Source organism: Vigna umbellata, chromosome 11 (assembly GCF_029865625.1).
Source record: "Vigna umbellata cultivar VRB3 chromosome 11, Vumbellata_1.0, whole genome shotgun sequence".
Lineage (NCBI taxonomy): Eukaryota > Viridiplantae > Streptophyta > Magnoliopsida > Fabales > Fabaceae > Vigna > Vigna umbellata.
Genome location: NC_142175.1, coordinates 24,653,873 through 24,671,481, shown reverse-complemented (window position 1 = coordinate 24,671,481; position 17,609 = coordinate 24,653,873). Strand labels below are relative to the sequence as shown.

The window sequence follows — 17,609 nt, the reverse complement described above, 5'->3', positions numbered from 1 at the left end:
AGACTACTTTTGACAGGTATCTTCCCACACGACTTGGACAAGAAAGAGAGAGAGTGAACAACATAACTTGGATGATGGAGGACCACCAGGAAGTCTATTTGATCTTCAAGACACCTTTAAGTGCTTTAAGCAAAGGATCTGAACCCATATCCAAAATATTTTGGGACCTACAGTGAGACTGGACGAAATTCTCCAGTAACCATAAGAAACTAGACGAGCACTCGGCCTGAGCATCGCTACTTCGGCCAGGCCTCGCCCTGACTAGTGACAGTAGAAAATCTCACCACCAACGTAAACCAGTTTCGGCACTTGCATGCACTCGGCTTTGTTCAAACATCGACAATGTAGTCATTGCTTGCCTTAAGCTAGTGGTTGTTGTTCAGCCCTTCCTCAGTAACCGTTCAACTATCTCTTGCCTCAAGACCCTGACTTTGTTCAGTAAACCGAGCGGGCTCGTTTGCTTGATGGCCTTGTCTTAGCCCAACCTGGCCTTCATCCTAGCCTCTTTTGTTTTCAATAATAGATCATCTTAATTCTCACCCAGCCTGATGCAGCACCAACTGCTGGTTCATGTTACCACGCATAGCGTGAATTCAAATTAAAAGTTTAGTCCTTTGCCCAACTTCTTATGGAATTCTTCTAATCCCGACAATGCCAGTGTTGGTAAACTGACCTTTATTAAAAACATTTGCTCATTGCTTTGGTAAAGACTTGCGACTCAAGTGTAAATATGAGGATCAAGTGGAAAACTTTTGAACAAGCTTACATACAGGTCATTTGATGCGACTTTGATTTGGCTCCACCACTCATTATCTTCACAACCCTCTTTCTACAATCTCAAAACATGTTTTTGAATATTAAAAGTATTTTCTGTTGCATCCTTCATCTTCTTAATATGATGAATTTTAATAATAAAACTTAATTAAGGTATACATCCATACTATACTATTTATATTATAATTTTACGATTTACAATTTTATAAATATTTCATAATTTTAATCATAATCTCAATTTTAGCTACCTTAATTAACACTATTAATATTGTGTTTCTTAAATTAAAAATAGGTTAGTTAAGTAAACAATCTTTGAATAATGTTAAATTTGGTAATTTGGGTAAAAGGTCTTGTTTACGCGGTTTGCACAATTTGTGGTGGGTCCAAGGAGTTTGTTTCTGTCGTTTACGAATTAAAACGTGGAAGTTCTGAACTGCTCACTACACTCTCTGTCTCTGGGATTGGCCAAAGTAGTTGATTTATGAATCAATAACTTCCTAACTGCAATAATGGCTGGTAGGTGTTCCAAGTACAGTAAGATATAAAATAAACATTTGAGTAAGCTAACTTGTTTTTAGTTCATGTAAATCCAACACGTGTACTACTAAAATAGTTATGGTTGCAGATTAACCTGGAAACTAAAGAAAAGGTCAAACAAATAATGAAAATACATTTTGCATCTTCAACCAACTTTAGTAAGATCATATCTTTAGCTGTCACATTTTGTATTGTCAAAGAAGAGAATCAGAGTGCAAACAAACCATTAAGAAAAAATGATACAAAATAGATGATGCCCATTAATGTATATATATAGAGAAAATAATATATAAGAAATGAACATATGCGTGGTTTCAGAGCTCGAGTCATTCCAAATACTTACACATTTTTTTCAATAAAGTTGTCCGGGAACTAACCCAAGTCTTTGTCTTCACTCTAATGTTTAGAGGTGTATCTGCCAAAAGTTCTCTGATGCTAAAGTGAGTGAATTGTCTGTATGGTAGCTTAATGCAATAGTAATAAATGTACCGTAAATGTAAACACTATCACTTACCTTTGACCTATATTTATAATTTTCGGCATGCGTTTGAGATCAGTGAGATTTTAATCACGACCCAATTTCAGCCGAATACCCTTAATTACCAATTACTTTAATCTTTGCATGGGAAGCTGGACGTCCTACCTACGGTCGTCCGGTCATGCACATTGATTTTGCCGCGTCCAATTGTCTTTGTGTGTTCTGACTTGGCGCTAGTGTGTTTGTGTGACCGTCCATCCATGATATCGTACACACTATTGACTCAAGCCGATCGTGTTTGATTGTAGGGTGTTATCATGGCCGGTCGACCTTTTAGGCGCCAAATGTATTCTATTACTTTGAATTTGAAATTGGTTTTTGAATTCTTACACTATTTATTTGTTCTGGTCAATAATTTATCCAAAAATGACAAAATTAGCATAGAGGACACGATGAAGAGTTGATAAGAATATTTTCTTCAAAATCTAAAAAATGCAACAGCCGAAAAAAATGCAAATGTAGGAAAGAGTTAAAATTGAAAGAGTGATAGAATTGATTTTTGAAAGAAAAAAAGTGAAAATCTTGCTTAAATATCCTCGAAAGCAAAGATTTTGAAGGAGAAAAAAAAAAAGAAAAACTACAATGGATATATGTTGTGATTGAAAGCAAAAACAATACTTTTTCTTAGAGAAAAAAGAGGAAAAACAGTGGCCATATAAGTAAAATTGTACTGGTTCTATTTGTATACACCTTACAAAAGAAAACACCTACATTTGTTTTGTCTCTAAAATATAACGTCACATGTTCAATTTTAGAATGTGTTAAGTTTTGATCACAATACTAAGTTAAGATATGTTAGTACAATTAATTTGTGTTAATTATTATATTAAACATTTTAAATTATTTATAAATTGTAATTTTATTTTATTAAACCTATGAAATCTTGTTTTTGAGACATTTGATAAGATTTCAATTATTAATTTGATTATAAAAAGTAATAAGTAATAGCATAAAATAAAGAAACCAACAAATTTATTATTTTTGAGAGTTTGAGTTGAAATCTTTTATATAATTTATTCATAATTTATCGGTATCAAATATTTATGATATTTTCTATCACAGGAATTCAATAATATACTATTTTACTAAATATTTTTGAGTGGTTTTCCTGAATATTAGTTTAATTAAATATTTATATAAGTGTTTAGTATATAAACACTCAATTTTGTAGATGAAGTTCTTTTAATCAAATGAAATAAGGTTAAGTTATTTTAATATGATTGAAGATTATTTTTCTAAAGTATATTAAAGAAAATATTGTAATACTTTAAGTTGGAAATGAGTTATGAAGGAGTTATTTTCATATTTTCTTCTAGGCATCCACATGTATAACTGTTTATTTCATAAGATAAAATGATCTTAAATATATAACCCATTTCAAATATTTATTCTTTTCAATGTTCCCTTCCTGATTATTTCAAACTTGAGCAAAATTATTTATTAGATAAACTTCTGGGCATCCACATGTATAACTGTTTATTATTTTCATATCTATTAGATATACATCTCATCCTCATTTTAGCTAACTTACGGTTGAAGGAAGGAAATATGTATACATAAAATGTCTTTAATTGGTAGAACATAATGTATATACATTAAAAACAAGGGTATACACAATATATTTATATTTTATAAAAGCTAAATGATGTTTTTATTAATTTTGTTTTCTAGAAGATCTCCAACTATAAGAAAATGGACAGTGTAAAGGAGAATGTGCATTTTTGTTTTCTAGAATAAACTTATTTAATCAATATTATTTATAAGAATATATGTGTTTATTATGTCGAAAGTTCCATTTTCAAAACGTCAATTTTGTAATGTGAAAAACAGGTTAGAATTTGATTTGTTGAATAATTAAATTTTTGTCAGTTTTTTTTTCTTTTTCTTTCTAAACTGTGTCTAAATTCTTTATCACCTTTTCATTAACTTTTTAAAATATGAAAAATCTTACCGGAATTCAACTCTTCAATAACTGAATTTCAAGTAGGTTTTCGATATTTTAGCAACATTTTTTACAATTGAGAATTTTATTTTTTTTGAAAATTAAATTTTGAATAGATTCATCTAATAGTACTATTGTAGTTGAAAATTTAGCTTTTTGGAAAATAAATTTTGGTTGATTCTGCAGTCCTGATGTTCTAAATTCGATTTTTCGAAAACCAAATTTTCAACATAAATAGTAAAGTACAAGTATATCTAATAAATAATTTTGCAAAAGTTTATTTGTGAATTTTTTAAATTTGCTGGAGAAAAAAAAATTAAAGAAACTTTTTTCCTGGCCACCCTTATTGAATTTCATGCATGGCTGGCTAAAAGATGGCTAAAAGATGTCCATGAAAGTCTACACAGAATGACACAAAGGCAAATGGAAAGGATGTGAGTGAGAGAGAGACCAACAAGTACAAGTCGTTGAATAATCTTTTTCTAGAAGCAAACAATCATTTTAACATAGTTAGTTCTTAAAGTTAAAAAATATCCGTGAAATTTTATAATCTATTAATCACAATAATTATTTTTTTTAAACGTTAATATGTATTCAAAGATAAAATGATAATAAACTACTTATCATAAAATTATTTAATTCACAGTTTAACACAACCACATCACATAATTTTAGACAATAAAATGACGGTTTGGATAAAATTTCCAGAATAACAACTTTATATTTTGAATTAAATATATTTTTAATTGAAGTTACTTTCTCTTTAAAAAACTTTCATCTAATAATTTAGTCTCTTTCAACGTGTAAATTTAATTTTTTAATTGAAATTTTATCATATTTATTTGACGTTAGTATTTGATTTATTTATATTATGTGATACATTTTTATTTAAATATAAATTGAGAAACAGATTTAAAAAATTAAATCCATATCTTTTTAAAAATGAAAAACCACTCTTATTTAAAATTTTAAAAAAAAACTAATTCTAATTTATGTTGAAAATTAAAAAATCAAAAAGATATTTAACCTTATAAACTAAAAGGTTAATACTAATTTTTCTTTGCATAACTATAATTTATTGTTTTAATTGTCATCTATTCAACATTTTTCACAACAACTATTAGTTAAGGAAAATAATTTAATTTAGAATTATTCATTGGAAACTTGATCATTACAATTAATAGTTTTGTTAAAGGTAGTTTTCATGCCAGACGTAATGTGTTGATATTAAATATTAACTTCCTCGTAAAGATCTAGGAAGGTACACGGACGTTTCCCGTTAGAAAGAAAGAGAAAAAAAAATATAAATTAATTTTAAAGTCGACATAAATCTAAGTTTTTTTTTTTGGTTCATTGCACTAAAAATTAGTTAGAGAATAGTGAAGGAATTACGCCATGCCATTTGTTGAAAACCCTGTAAAGCAATTAATTAAATAGATAAGTAATTTATGGTGTATTAATTTGGAATAAACATAAAAAATAAATACGTTATCAGATATCAGCTCACTACAATATCGTTAAATGAGACAAAAGATTTAAAATATTGGGCACATGAACTTCAATCAACTGGCAGCATGAAATTAAAAAGTAAAAATAATAAAAATTAGAGAAAACGTACTGAAATTTAAAAAGCATAAACCCGATCAAAAGATAAATTTTGTTAATTTCAATAATTATGAACCCTTATAAAAGGTTTACAAATGTCCATTCATGAGAGAGAATGTTTGATAGTCCAAAACATTATTCATCCATGTTTTTATCAGCATTCCTTATGTTTTTTGTACTTATATATTCACTAAAACATTTGAAAGTAGATAAAATTTAAAGACTTAACATTCATAATATACACAAATGATAAAAATAGAAAACAAATTATGGAAAATTATCCATTTTTAGATGTATTCTTAATTATGAACAATTATGAAAATAGATAAAACAGATTATGAAAAATTACTCATTATGAAAAAGGACCTATTATGAAAAATGACACATCTTTACTCCCTGCACTTATATCTGGAATTTCTCTTTCTCTTTTTCAAACTTTAATTAAAATTCATTCTTATATTTTAATATTTCATGAAATACGTTTCCAAAACTAAAAAAAAAATTTAAAAAAACAAAACAGAACAAAAACAAAAAATATATATCTAATTTTTAAAATTACATGTGTCAATAATATGAAAACACATGTTTTTTATTTTTTAAAATAGCCAACATGGTAGTTAGTTATATCATTTAAAAGTTAATGGGTTGATTTTGAAGGATATATTTTGATGTATTATTAAAATATAAACATGAATTTTATATGAATTTTGAGATACACGAATTCTAGTTCTGTATGTAAATTTAGAGACTAAATATACTTAATCCTTAAAAAGACTTCACGATAAAATTGATAAATTAATTATTTTAATTTAAAAAACAGATATTAATTAAATGGTAAAATTAGAAAACAAAATGTGTGCACCAAAATGGTGAATTCCTTTGTTTAATGATATAAATTAAAGAAACATTTACTTATTAAAAGGTGAAATTAAAAATAAAATATGTACACTAAAATGGTGAATCCCACGTGTGTGTATATATATATAGATAGATTTTTAGCAAAACGTAACAGAGAATCAATAGATTTCTAGCTCCATATGCTTTACTGTAATATACCAAAAATATAGTATAAAACCATATCAAGAATACTCACATATTAACAATATTACAGATCAATTCAGAAAGGAAGGATACGTTTATAACCAAACGACATTATAAAATACTACAAAATTTAAAATTTTATAAAGCTAAATATTGGACCGAACGGTTCCAACAAAACAATCTTAACTGAACGATTATACATAATGAAAATCTCTAATTACTGAACGGTCTTAAGGTTCAGCCTTAACCTCCACTTCTTCTAAGGCTTCTTCCAGCAAGCACTCTTCTCCCTTCTGCTCACATCCACAAGATGATCATTGCAACAGGAATGACAACAGAATGGACAAAACAGATAAGACAGGAAATAGGGTAAGCTTATGTAATTTAATTAATTTAGTAAGACATATATTTCTCATAAATCTGATATAATTCAATAGTCAATTATTCAACAACCAATCATACATTTCCAACCATAATTATTCATCAATGCATGCAATGACCAACCATTTGACTCTGACTGTTCGGACTGAATGAATTATGTGTAGCTACGACATTTTTGCACCCGGGTGATGTAGTAGCTGGGATGCCCTCAACAGCTGCCACTCGAGGTTAGTCCGTTCTTACATCGCCCATCTTAACCTTATGGACTAGGACCTCCTCTCATTCTCACACATGATTTACTCCTCTCTACTTGAGAATGAGTAATCATAGAATATCAGGATAAACGCCACCTTAGCATGACCACATTCATACTTTACCATTCTATAACAAATCCTGAGATATTCCTTCCTGGAATACTCTTTCATATTCGTACCATTTAAATCACATCATACTTTAAAGTCATCATACTTCATTATCAATACAGTCAAACCAAACCAATAAAACCAGATCCCATCTTAAAACAGAGCTTAAAGAGATAACCTAAATCTTAGAAGTAAGACCGACACAAGAGAATATTGTTTAGATTATCATAACCGAACGCTTAGTGTAAGACCAAGCAGTCTTTCACTTATCCACGGAACAAGACCGAACGGTCCATACGAGACAAAACTCATCAGAAGCCTAACACTTATAATAATAAGGAACGTTTCCTAGATACTTAACCATTTTGACCGAAAGGTCTTTACTAACAGAACTCAAGGAATGTATGGAATACTATAGAATACATATAATTAAACCTAACCAAAGATGATGAAAGTTTTTATCTGCGACCTAAGAGTTTAAACCGAACACTACAAACGAGGGCCGAACACTTTTATTCCAAAAATAATATAATTGAGTATTATGATGAGACCGAGTGCTTGGATTAAAACCGAGCACCGCTGAGACCGAGCGTCGGGTTTAAGACCGAGCACTACTTAGTTTATACCGAAATGAAGGAGTATAGATATATCTAATACCATTACATAACACTTATTTTTAATAAAGGATAATTATAATATCTACGACTTTAAATATTATAGAATACCTTAACTAAGCTAATTTACAAAGAGAAAGCTATATTTAGACCGAACGCTTATTTACCAGAGTACTAAGAGAAAAACCGATCGGTCATTAACTGAAATTCTCTATAGAAGAAGAATCCGGTTCAGACCGAATACCCAAGTGAAAAACCAAACGGTCAATAATGACTCTCGGTGACAAACCCATAATTACGCAGAATGCTGCAGACTTAAGATCAAACACTATCTCAACCCAGTTCACATCATTTATAAATTATCCCCTCATTCAAACAAACATGCAGTAACACCCATACTTCATATTCATCAAATGATCAGACAAACATACAACCATTCAGAACAAAGAATCATAATCAAATTATATAAGCTTCCCTTACCTCTTAAACTGAACCGAAAGCTCACAGTTTGAATAGAATAACTCACCACCAGAAATCTTAGAATCCTACGGGTCAAGATTTATGAAACTAAACCAATCAAAAGACCAGAAGTGTGTTCAGAATGAGATTATAAACTCATGCAACCAGAAACTTGGTTTGCATGTACCAGAAAACAACAGTTTTAAGAGATGAATGAACTTACCAGCTCAAACCAACAACTTGATCGGTGCAAAAGAAAGCTCCTGACACCAGGAAGACTCAGACGTGGTCTGATTGAAGATTGGAAGAAGAAAAAAGTTAGAATTTTTAGAGAGAAGAAGAAGAAGATTGTAGAGAGAAGTAGGAGAAATGAAGAACTCAGAATATTTGGAAGAGAATGGTGCATGCAGAAAAGTGACACGAATTTTGAAAACTTAACTTATAAACTACCGTTAAAACCGATCGTCCACTCTGCAGCCCACACTTGTCTTCCACTTTCTGAATTTCAGAACCCTTGCACATATACCTGACTTCCACTGACTCTGGGTTTTTAAGGGTTCTGACATTTACTAGACCAAACATTAAATCAATAAAATTTTGAAAAAACTACAAACTCTACTAGAGCAAGATCATCTCATGCATTTTCATCTTTAAAAAAATTACATATAATTACAAACTTTTTCTTTTCTCTCTCACTTAGTGGACATATACACTTGTTTGATGAATGTATTGTCTGACGAGGGTAACAAATGTGTCATCTAGCAAGCACTTAGTTCAGTTAACATTTATTTCCCTAAAGCTATAAAGATTTTCAAAATTTTATGACCAAACTCTATAACAAAATCCAAACAATTTTGTCTAGTGAATTAATTTCAACAACTTAACCACCTTGAGTTTTTTTTCTTATTTTTACAAAATATTTTTATATGAACGATAAGAATGAAAAACAGTAGGTCCACTCGTTAGCCTACAAATTTTGATAGGTCGAGTTGAAATTTTTAACCCGTCAATCGACTCTAACTTACTAATTTGGAAAGCTAAAGACGAGACGGAACAGAATGATTGTTTTCTTAAATAGAAATTAAAATAAAAATAATTAAAAATAAATATCTATATATTATATTGTTTAAAAGATGAAAATATATAATTATATTGTAATTTAAATTATTAAAAACTATAAATTAAATTCTAATTATTAATTATAATATAATAATTTAATATGTAAAAATAATAATTATTTTAATTTATTTAATTAGAGACATTAATTAGTCAATTAAAACTTTAAAAAACTAAATTAAAAGTAAATAAGAAAAACTAGCCTGTCATCTTGTGGCCCATCCTTTGGTGAAGCAGGTTTGAATTTTCAACCTCTTTTCTTGTGGTGGGCCAACGTTTTTGGCAGACCAATGGCAAGATGTGTCAAAACAGACCATATTAAGTTATTTTGACATCCTTACTCAATTATAATACCACTTGCCTAACAATATAAACCTCTCTCAGAGCCACATCCCATACTCTCCCAACAAGTGTATCCTCAATTGAATAAAATATCGAGAAAATCGTTATTGTGGGATTATATTAAAATACTATTTTATTTATAAAAGAAACCATATCAATATAAATATTATTTTTATGTAAATTTCAGATACGTAGATTTTTTTTTTTAAATAATTGAAGAGTGTTTCTGAAAAAGAAAAACTTTTTAAGTACATTACACAAATTTTCTTTAGTGGAAGTCAAATGAAGCAATAACTTCACGGTCACGCCAACGCAACCATTTTGTGCGATTGCATTGTTTAGAGTGAACTTTGAAACATGCACAAATGGAAGTGAACGGCGAAAAGAATGTTAGGTTTTTCTTTTTAGTTATCTAACTGGAACAAATCTTAAAAACAAGTTGGCATCATGGATATTTAGCGTGCTACCATAAGAGCTATTGTGGTACAACGTCACTTTGAATAATAAAATCAATTGATTTTATATTAGTCAAATCAAAACTATAAATTTTAAGATAATTAATATAAAAGCTACATAATTGTGACTGATGTGAAATGCCTGCTTACAAGATTGTTAATTTATTTTCATCTATAATAAATTTATTAAAATTTATATAACAACCGACAAATTATAACTTTTAACAGGTGAATGATATAAAACATAAAGTATAAAATAAACAATAGAGAAAGACAAAAAAAATATCAGTACCATGTGCATTGATAGGTACAGTTTAATTTATATATATAGTTGCAACCCTAGAGAAGGGTGTGAAAGAATATGCGAGGGAATATGATGAGGGAAGCCACGAAGCAGGCCACACCATCATTTTCTAGCTTTAACACCGCGCAGCGTCATAGTCAAACAGGTAATACTCCCAAATATTTATTATTTTTAGGTAGAAAGTAACCAATATTTTAATATTTATTTATATATAGATTTTAATATTATATCATTTGTATTTATAGATATTTATTATTTGTAAAAATTTAAAATTTAAAATTAATTTATACCTTTTAAGATTAAATTTAATTAAAATTTGATTTTTATTATATTTGATATATATTTTTATTTAAATTTTATTTTAAAATTTATACAACATTTTTTTAAATAATCTTTGAATATTCAAGATACTTGTAAGTTTTAAAATATTTTAAATATTTTTTAAACAAATATTTAACAGTGGTGAGATAAATAACTGTTGAATTTTTTTATTAAAAATTAAATAATGGATAAACAGTATTTATGTCTTATCCGAGATTGTCATCCTAATGTATATTTTCCTCCATGAAATAGATATTGTTACCTTAAGAGATTTTATTAAGACATCAAATTCCTATCTTTAATTTTAAATTTTAAATTTTAAATTAATGAATATATAGTATTGGTCTTTAATTTAAAACTTTCATCTCACACCAAATTTTTTAACAAGTTACAAATATTTGTATTTAACTATATAGAAAACAAAAATACTAATATTTTTTCTGTTTTCTTTTTCATCCAAAATCACGATAATAGTAAAAAAAAAACAGGAAAGAATTTTTTTTATATCTCTATAATTAGTATCTGCACCTCATACTAAAAGAAGAAAAATAAAAGAAAAACTAAAAGAATGTTTCAAATAGATTATGAAAGATAGAAAGATCATTTTAAGATTTATGGGAGTGCATGTAATAACTATGGAGGTGTAGAAAGTAAAAGTCATTCCTAATTCTTCTACTTTAAAAGAAGGTTCGGCCAACGACCCGGCCCGTTTCTGTGTAAACATTCCATTGGTATAAATACCACACCAAACCAAACTGAACCAACGGTCTCTACTTCAAATCCCTTATTCCCGCCTTTATTTGTTGTTTTCCACTTTCCGTCTTCTTTCTCATCTCTCTGTCGGAAACTCCAAACGCGTGCCGTTTCTGCAGATTCCGGCGACGATGAACTAGAAGCCGTTGCATCTCCGATCAGAAACGAAAATGAAGATCAACAAAGCCTGCGATCTCTCTTCCATCTCCGTCTTTCCTCCTCCTCTTCTTCATTCAAGGTCTCTCCTCTCGCACTGATTCACACATTTCAATTACGATTGTTTCTTTCAGTCCATTGCTTCTCGTAGAACGCTCATTTTATTCGTTCGCACACTCTGAGAGAAGAAGATTTAGTTCTACATTTGAAGTTTATTCATGAACTTTGTGTTTTCTGCGGCACGCTCTGTTTGGGTCCTGCGAATTAACGAATCTGGAAACTGAGTTAAAATGATTTATATATCACAACACATGACGTGTTTCAACTGAACTGTTCATGTTGACATCTGTTGTTTTGTATCGCTTATGAAGGAAAGCGAACAACGTATCAAGTGGATTGCAAGTTTCTCACTCTCAGCATCGCACGCAACCATCGCAGCAATCGTTTTCGCAGGGACTTTCATCTCAGCACGGATTGCTGTCTCATTTCTCTCAAAACTCTCTCGATGAGGCCGTCACAACTAATGAACCGGTTAGATCTTGTAAACCGACGTAGTTATACTGTTATTCTTAATTTTATAAGCAATTTTCATAAAAAAACTCTTCTAGTAAACTGATATTGATTAGAATTTATTATGATTAGAATTTATGAGTTAATATGAGGTGGAAATAATTGTAATTATTGCTCACGTTGAAAAATAATTGTTCCTCTTTTATAAATTGTTCGTGGCTTCACAAAAAATCTAATGTCAAACAAGTGGAATCAAAGCGTGTCCTGGGAGAGAAAAAAGCTAATGTTGTTGTCAATTAGTTCATGTGCTACTTAGGATACACTGTGAATCTATTCCATGGATATCCTTAGTTTTATCAATCATATTTCTTGCTAGCTTGCATTAAATTTACGACAAAATTTGAATTTCAATTCATTGAGTATTTTTTGTGTTGTGTTCAATTTTAATTGGAATTTCAGCTTCAAAATCTATGTAACAAGAGTTTCCATTGAAATTATCAGCATAAATTAATAGACTGCAACTTCAATCGTGATTGAAAATACTAAGAACACCTAAGGAATTGCATAGTACTAGTAGGATATTAACCGGAAATTTTCCTGGTAAATAGAGAGCATCTTCAAATATCCTTCACTCAATTACTAAATATTGCAAATAAGGCGAATATATTTTGTTTTTTGACTAACATAATTATAAGCAATTGAAGATTCTATTTCAATGTCTATTATATTATTATTGTGTTTTAGAGAGTTGGTTCTCAAGAACAAGAGAACTCTTTGAGGAGGCTTTCTAGCTTGCCCCGACCTACATATTCAAGGGAAGAGAGTCACCCCCTTAACTCTAGATCTTCGTCCAATCTAATGCTCAAATGGAACTCTGCAGATCATAAAGGTAAGAGTATTTAATGAAAAATATGGGTTTTATTTTTCTAGCTTATATTTTTCGCATCCAGGTTAGACGTATTTAAGAGTGGTCTGAGTTTCATGATACAAGGGCGGAAAGCAAAATAAGTTAGAGTCCTTTTACCCTCGCATATAACTTTACTCAAGATATAAATTCATTGTTTGCTCTAGCAGGTCAGTTAAGTGAAGGACTTGAACACCGAATAGGCATAATGGAAACTTCATTGAGTAGGTTTGCGATGATCTTGGATTCTGTTCAAAGTGACGTTATGCAAGTAAACAAAGGAACAAAGGAAATTATTTTGGAGGGTAAGTAACTCATATTGTAACTATTGACGATATTCTAAAAAAGGTTTTGGGAGTTGTATTTATACCAATCAAGAAACGTTCTACTGAAATTATGTTTGGCTCTCCTTTGATTATCTGCTTGTCTTGCATTTTCCAATCATTGTATATTGTTTGAAACATAATTCAACTGAAGGATGCTCGTTTTTTATACTAAGAACTCTAATTTCTGACTCGATGTTTTGTACATTAAGTGTTTGATGCCAGCTTGCTCAGTCTGGACTTTTATCGGATATGAACGTTTGCATTCATTTTCAAATTTATAATATTCTGAGTTTTCTCTAGCTCGGTCTATAAATTACTTTTATTGAATTCCTTACTTTTCATTCAGTGGAATGCATAAGGCAGAAGTTGATAGCTCAGGATAACTCATTTCAGTTGATGGTAATGCCCTGATTCCTTCCTTGACTCGCATGGTTTCACTAACATCAATGGATATCGAAGTTCAGTAGACTGATTGCAGTAGTCTGGTTTTAAATCAGACTAAAGGACAAGAAGAATTCAAAGCAAGGATTGATGGGAACTTGAAATCTTTATCTGAACAAATGAGCCATGTTTCAAAGAAAGAGAAGCTACAGGATGTATATTTGGCGGTTTCTCCATTGCCTCGGCTAATTGAAGCCTCTATGCAAAGTGTAAAAAACGATCTCTGTAACATCACCAAGGAAATGCAGGCACGTACCATATGGCAATTTATAATGATTAATACATGCAGACGAATTAAACTTTTAAACTCTTTAGGTTAGATACAGATACTTTTACAAAGTAAGATTTCTTAGAACCCCTCTTCTCATTTTTATACTGCTACAGGAAAATGCCTTCTCCCGAGCTCTCTTTCTTTTCCTTCTTGTTTACGTCACTAGAATGCCGTCAAAAAATAATGCTTTTCCAATGAGCGCTTGCAGGGAATTTCTTCCAATCTTAGAAGCTTCAACCAAAAGAATATGGCACCGCCGTCTTTGTCCTTAAAGGTTCATTACCTCTGTTGATGAACCATATTTTCTTCGAATTTTTTCGTTGTGAAAAATTAGTCTGCTGAATCCTGATTATTTTCTACGGTGCAAAGCATCGTTTTTTTTATCCCTGATACGTTGTTGGCTCGCAGAATTTAAGCAAACAGGTTATCACACCGAAAAAGCGACAGCCTCTTGCTAAGTATGTATTAACTTCATCTACTCTACTAATAGTGTAGTGCCTGTCAATTTTTTCTACATTGTCAATTTCAGTAAGCTTTATTTATGAAAATTTTCTAAGCGTTGACATTACATATATTTCGTATGCTTCTCAATTTGTTAATTTTTTTCATATACTTTACAGTCTCAAACGTGAGAACTAATCTGCTGTAAATATATTGGATGTGAAAATGGTAGATTAGTGTCAAATATTTATTTCCCAGCTTTCATAGTTGACGAGTAACCCGGATTTTACTGGATTGCTTCGAGGATGATGAGTTATATGTGAAAAGCACACTACGCTATAAGGAAGAGAGAGCAGAGACATCCATACACACAATGCGTGTGTGTGCAAGTTTCCTTTTTCTGTCAGAAACACTGATCCAGCAATTGATCCTTCTGGGCCTCTCTATATTCTTTAATCCAACAATATAAAAGAAAATTGCTTAATAAATGGATTTCTCACCTGCTGAACGGCGGGTGAAGTAATTTCTTTTGAATGCTATTCAACCTTTTGTTCGGAGAGTTATGCTTTTCCTATTTTCTTTTACGACAAACACGAGAGATGATAAAATTATATATCCATATTTGCTTTTGGCAGACAAAATCTAGGTATATTGGAAGGATGATTTATTTTATAGTATATATTTGTTTATCCCCTATGTATCGAATTGTTAATCTTAATAATTAATAACGAATGGCTCTATTTACGACTGGTTATATTTGACACTTGCAAAAGCATTTGTTACGTAGTGTGACCAAGGACAAGGTATTTTTCAGAGAGGCGAATACTAGTTTACAAGCTGCTGTAGCTCCAGAGGTAGAAATGGGCGGCTGGAAGTCAGTAAAAAAGGAACGAGTCACTTTTTCAGATAAAGCATCTGAGAAGGTACAAAAGAAAAAAGAGCCACAAACTGAGAAGGTATTCTAAAAGAAATTCAGTGTTCCCTTTCATGATCAGAAAGTTGCATGCCCTTCTATAAGTTGCTGATATGATGCGTACAGTTATATAAGATGCACTCAACAATGACAATTGTCACTTCATTTTTCACGCAAATGATTTATTTTCATTAATTTTACAAATCTTATACGTGCTTTACCAATTGTCAAGTTCTTTTTGAATGACAGTTTATGAAGGGAGGTATAGACTGTGCTATTGTCATTGAATCTGACGAGGAGACTGAAGTGGGATTTTCCTGCTTGGTCAAAGAAAACGCAGGTAGTTTGTAAAAACTTAGAACTTCCTCATTTTCGTTCTTAATATGGTGTGTTATGGGGAAAACAACAAAAGTTAGATGTAGATTGTTAGATATTACTCAGTGACAAAACCACATAATTAGATTAGGTGTTGTTTTCGATTATAGGTGAAGTTTTATTTTGATAATCTTGTTCATAAAACTTTAAATTAAATGTCAAAAAAGTTATTAAAACATAAGGTAAATTCCAATAAAAACAACATAATAACACATAAGTAATACTATTAAAAAAGCTTTAACAAGAGAGATCTTATCCTCCTTAAAAGTAAAAAAAAAAAATTAGTCTAAGGATACTTTGACAACTTGCATATCTTATACAATCATCCAACAAATTTATATTACTATTTAAATGTAATATTTTATTATAGAAAGAAGTTGTTAAATAGTTATTTAAAAAGATGGATGTCATAATTGTATTAGTTAGAGGACATCTTAGTTAAAGGATTGTGTTTGCATCTTTTTATTTGCTTTTTAAATATTGTAGTATTGAATTTTATTTATTATAGTCGGAAGCAGTCATGGTATACAACAGTGTGATTTTAGTTCTAGATGTAGTTTTGAACTATGAAAACATTACTTATTTGTTTAAAAGAAATATAATCGTATAATATTTGTTTCCCTAATACTACCGAGGATATAGCAGTCATGGATACAACTGCTATATGATTATACTTAATTGGCTAATTAAAAATCTTATGTTAATTATGGAAATTAGTGTACATTGTATATAGTTTATTACTTGTTATGATAATGATTTATAGCACGACGTGTATCTGTTAATTTGAAATATATAAATTTAATTTTAACTCTTTGTAAGTTGCTATTTGATAGAAATCGTAACTGTTTTTAATATATTCTTCCAGGGAGATCAGGAGAAGACCTATTTGGCAAATTGACCAAGGAAGAAGAGGAAGAAACTGAGCGAATTTTGCGGAAAGCAAGGAGGCGTAAGAGGAAAAGTATTGTAATACTATAAAAATATACTGAAGGTTACCTATTTCAATTCTAAATTCCTTGTGTCATATTACTTCCTGCTACGACGTAAATACCAACTAGTACACTTGACCAAGTTTTAGATTGAATGGTCACTCCTTTCAACTGTTTTATTATGTATGACAGAAGGCAAACCTAAATCTTCTCTAATATTTATGCAATTTTACAATGTATGGAGCAAAAGCTATCTTTACCATTCAAAAACGCATGCGATTTTAATCCACTTTCTTTGTTGTGCAGGAGAAGTTTGTTATTTTCAGATGCAGGGAAAACACCCGAGGCTGGAACTTGGATATAATTGTGGAACTTTTGGTGTTTTTTCTTAATAAAGTGAAGTCTCGCTTTAAGAATTAGTATCGATCTTAGTTATACAGGTACTACTCATGTCATGTGTAATTTTAATTAGAAATAGTATAAAAAAGAAGTACTAAATTGTATGTAAGTTTATCATCAGAAATTATTCCTTTTTGGGCTTTTTTGCAATGCCACGTTTCCTTACATAGGAAGTTGCTTTCTCTTTCTATTTGGATTGCAATATATTCAGCTTCACCGAAAGCTTATGCATAGGTTTTTCATTAATTCATTATAGTAATTACACCAAAAAAGGATAAACTATTCAGTGGACAATAGCCCATTTTCCCTTTGTAAGACTGGGTTCTGCTGTCTCAAATTATTGGGCCTTCTTGAGCCTCCGGTTGGCGGAAAATTCGAAGTGGTAGAGGGATTGAAGTTT

The 17,609-nt window shown here is 30.3% G+C and overlaps 1 protein-coding gene across 1 annotated transcript; it reads left to right on the top strand.

Moving 5' to 3' along the window:
* The first annotated feature begins 11,571 nt into the window (after positions 1 to 11,571).
* On the top strand, positions 11,572 to 17,359 carry PRD3 (putative recombination initiation defects 3). Its single transcript, XM_047299128.2, has 12 exons — positions 11,572 to 11,782; positions 12,072 to 12,231; positions 12,955 to 13,099; positions 13,285 to 13,419; positions 13,787 to 13,839; positions 13,938 to 14,129; positions 14,361 to 14,426; positions 14,561 to 14,610; positions 15,408 to 15,549; positions 15,756 to 15,846; positions 16,747 to 16,872; positions 17,117 to 17,359. The coding sequence occupies exons 1-11, from the start codon at positions 11,715 to 11,717 to the stop codon at positions 16,857 to 16,859; spliced, it is 1,215 nt and encodes a 404-aa protein (XP_047155084.1). The 5' UTR covers positions 11,572 to 11,714; the 3' UTR covers positions 16,860 to 16,872; positions 17,117 to 17,359.
* Positions 17,360 to 17,609: the final 250 nt, after the last annotated feature.

Coding starts and splice junctions, on each gene's coding strand:
- PRD3 (XM_047299128.2), top strand. CDS start 11,715: ATGAAGATCAACAAAGCCTGCGATCTCTCTTCCATCTCCGTCTTTCCT. Junction 11,783..12,071: donor CCTCCTCTTCTTCATTCAAG/GTCTCTCCTCTC, acceptor TCGCTTATGAAG/GAAAGCGAACAACGTATCAA. Junction 14,611..15,407: donor AAGCGACAGCCTCTTGCTAA/GTATGTATTAAC, acceptor GGTATTTTTCAG/AGAGGCGAATACTAGTTTAC.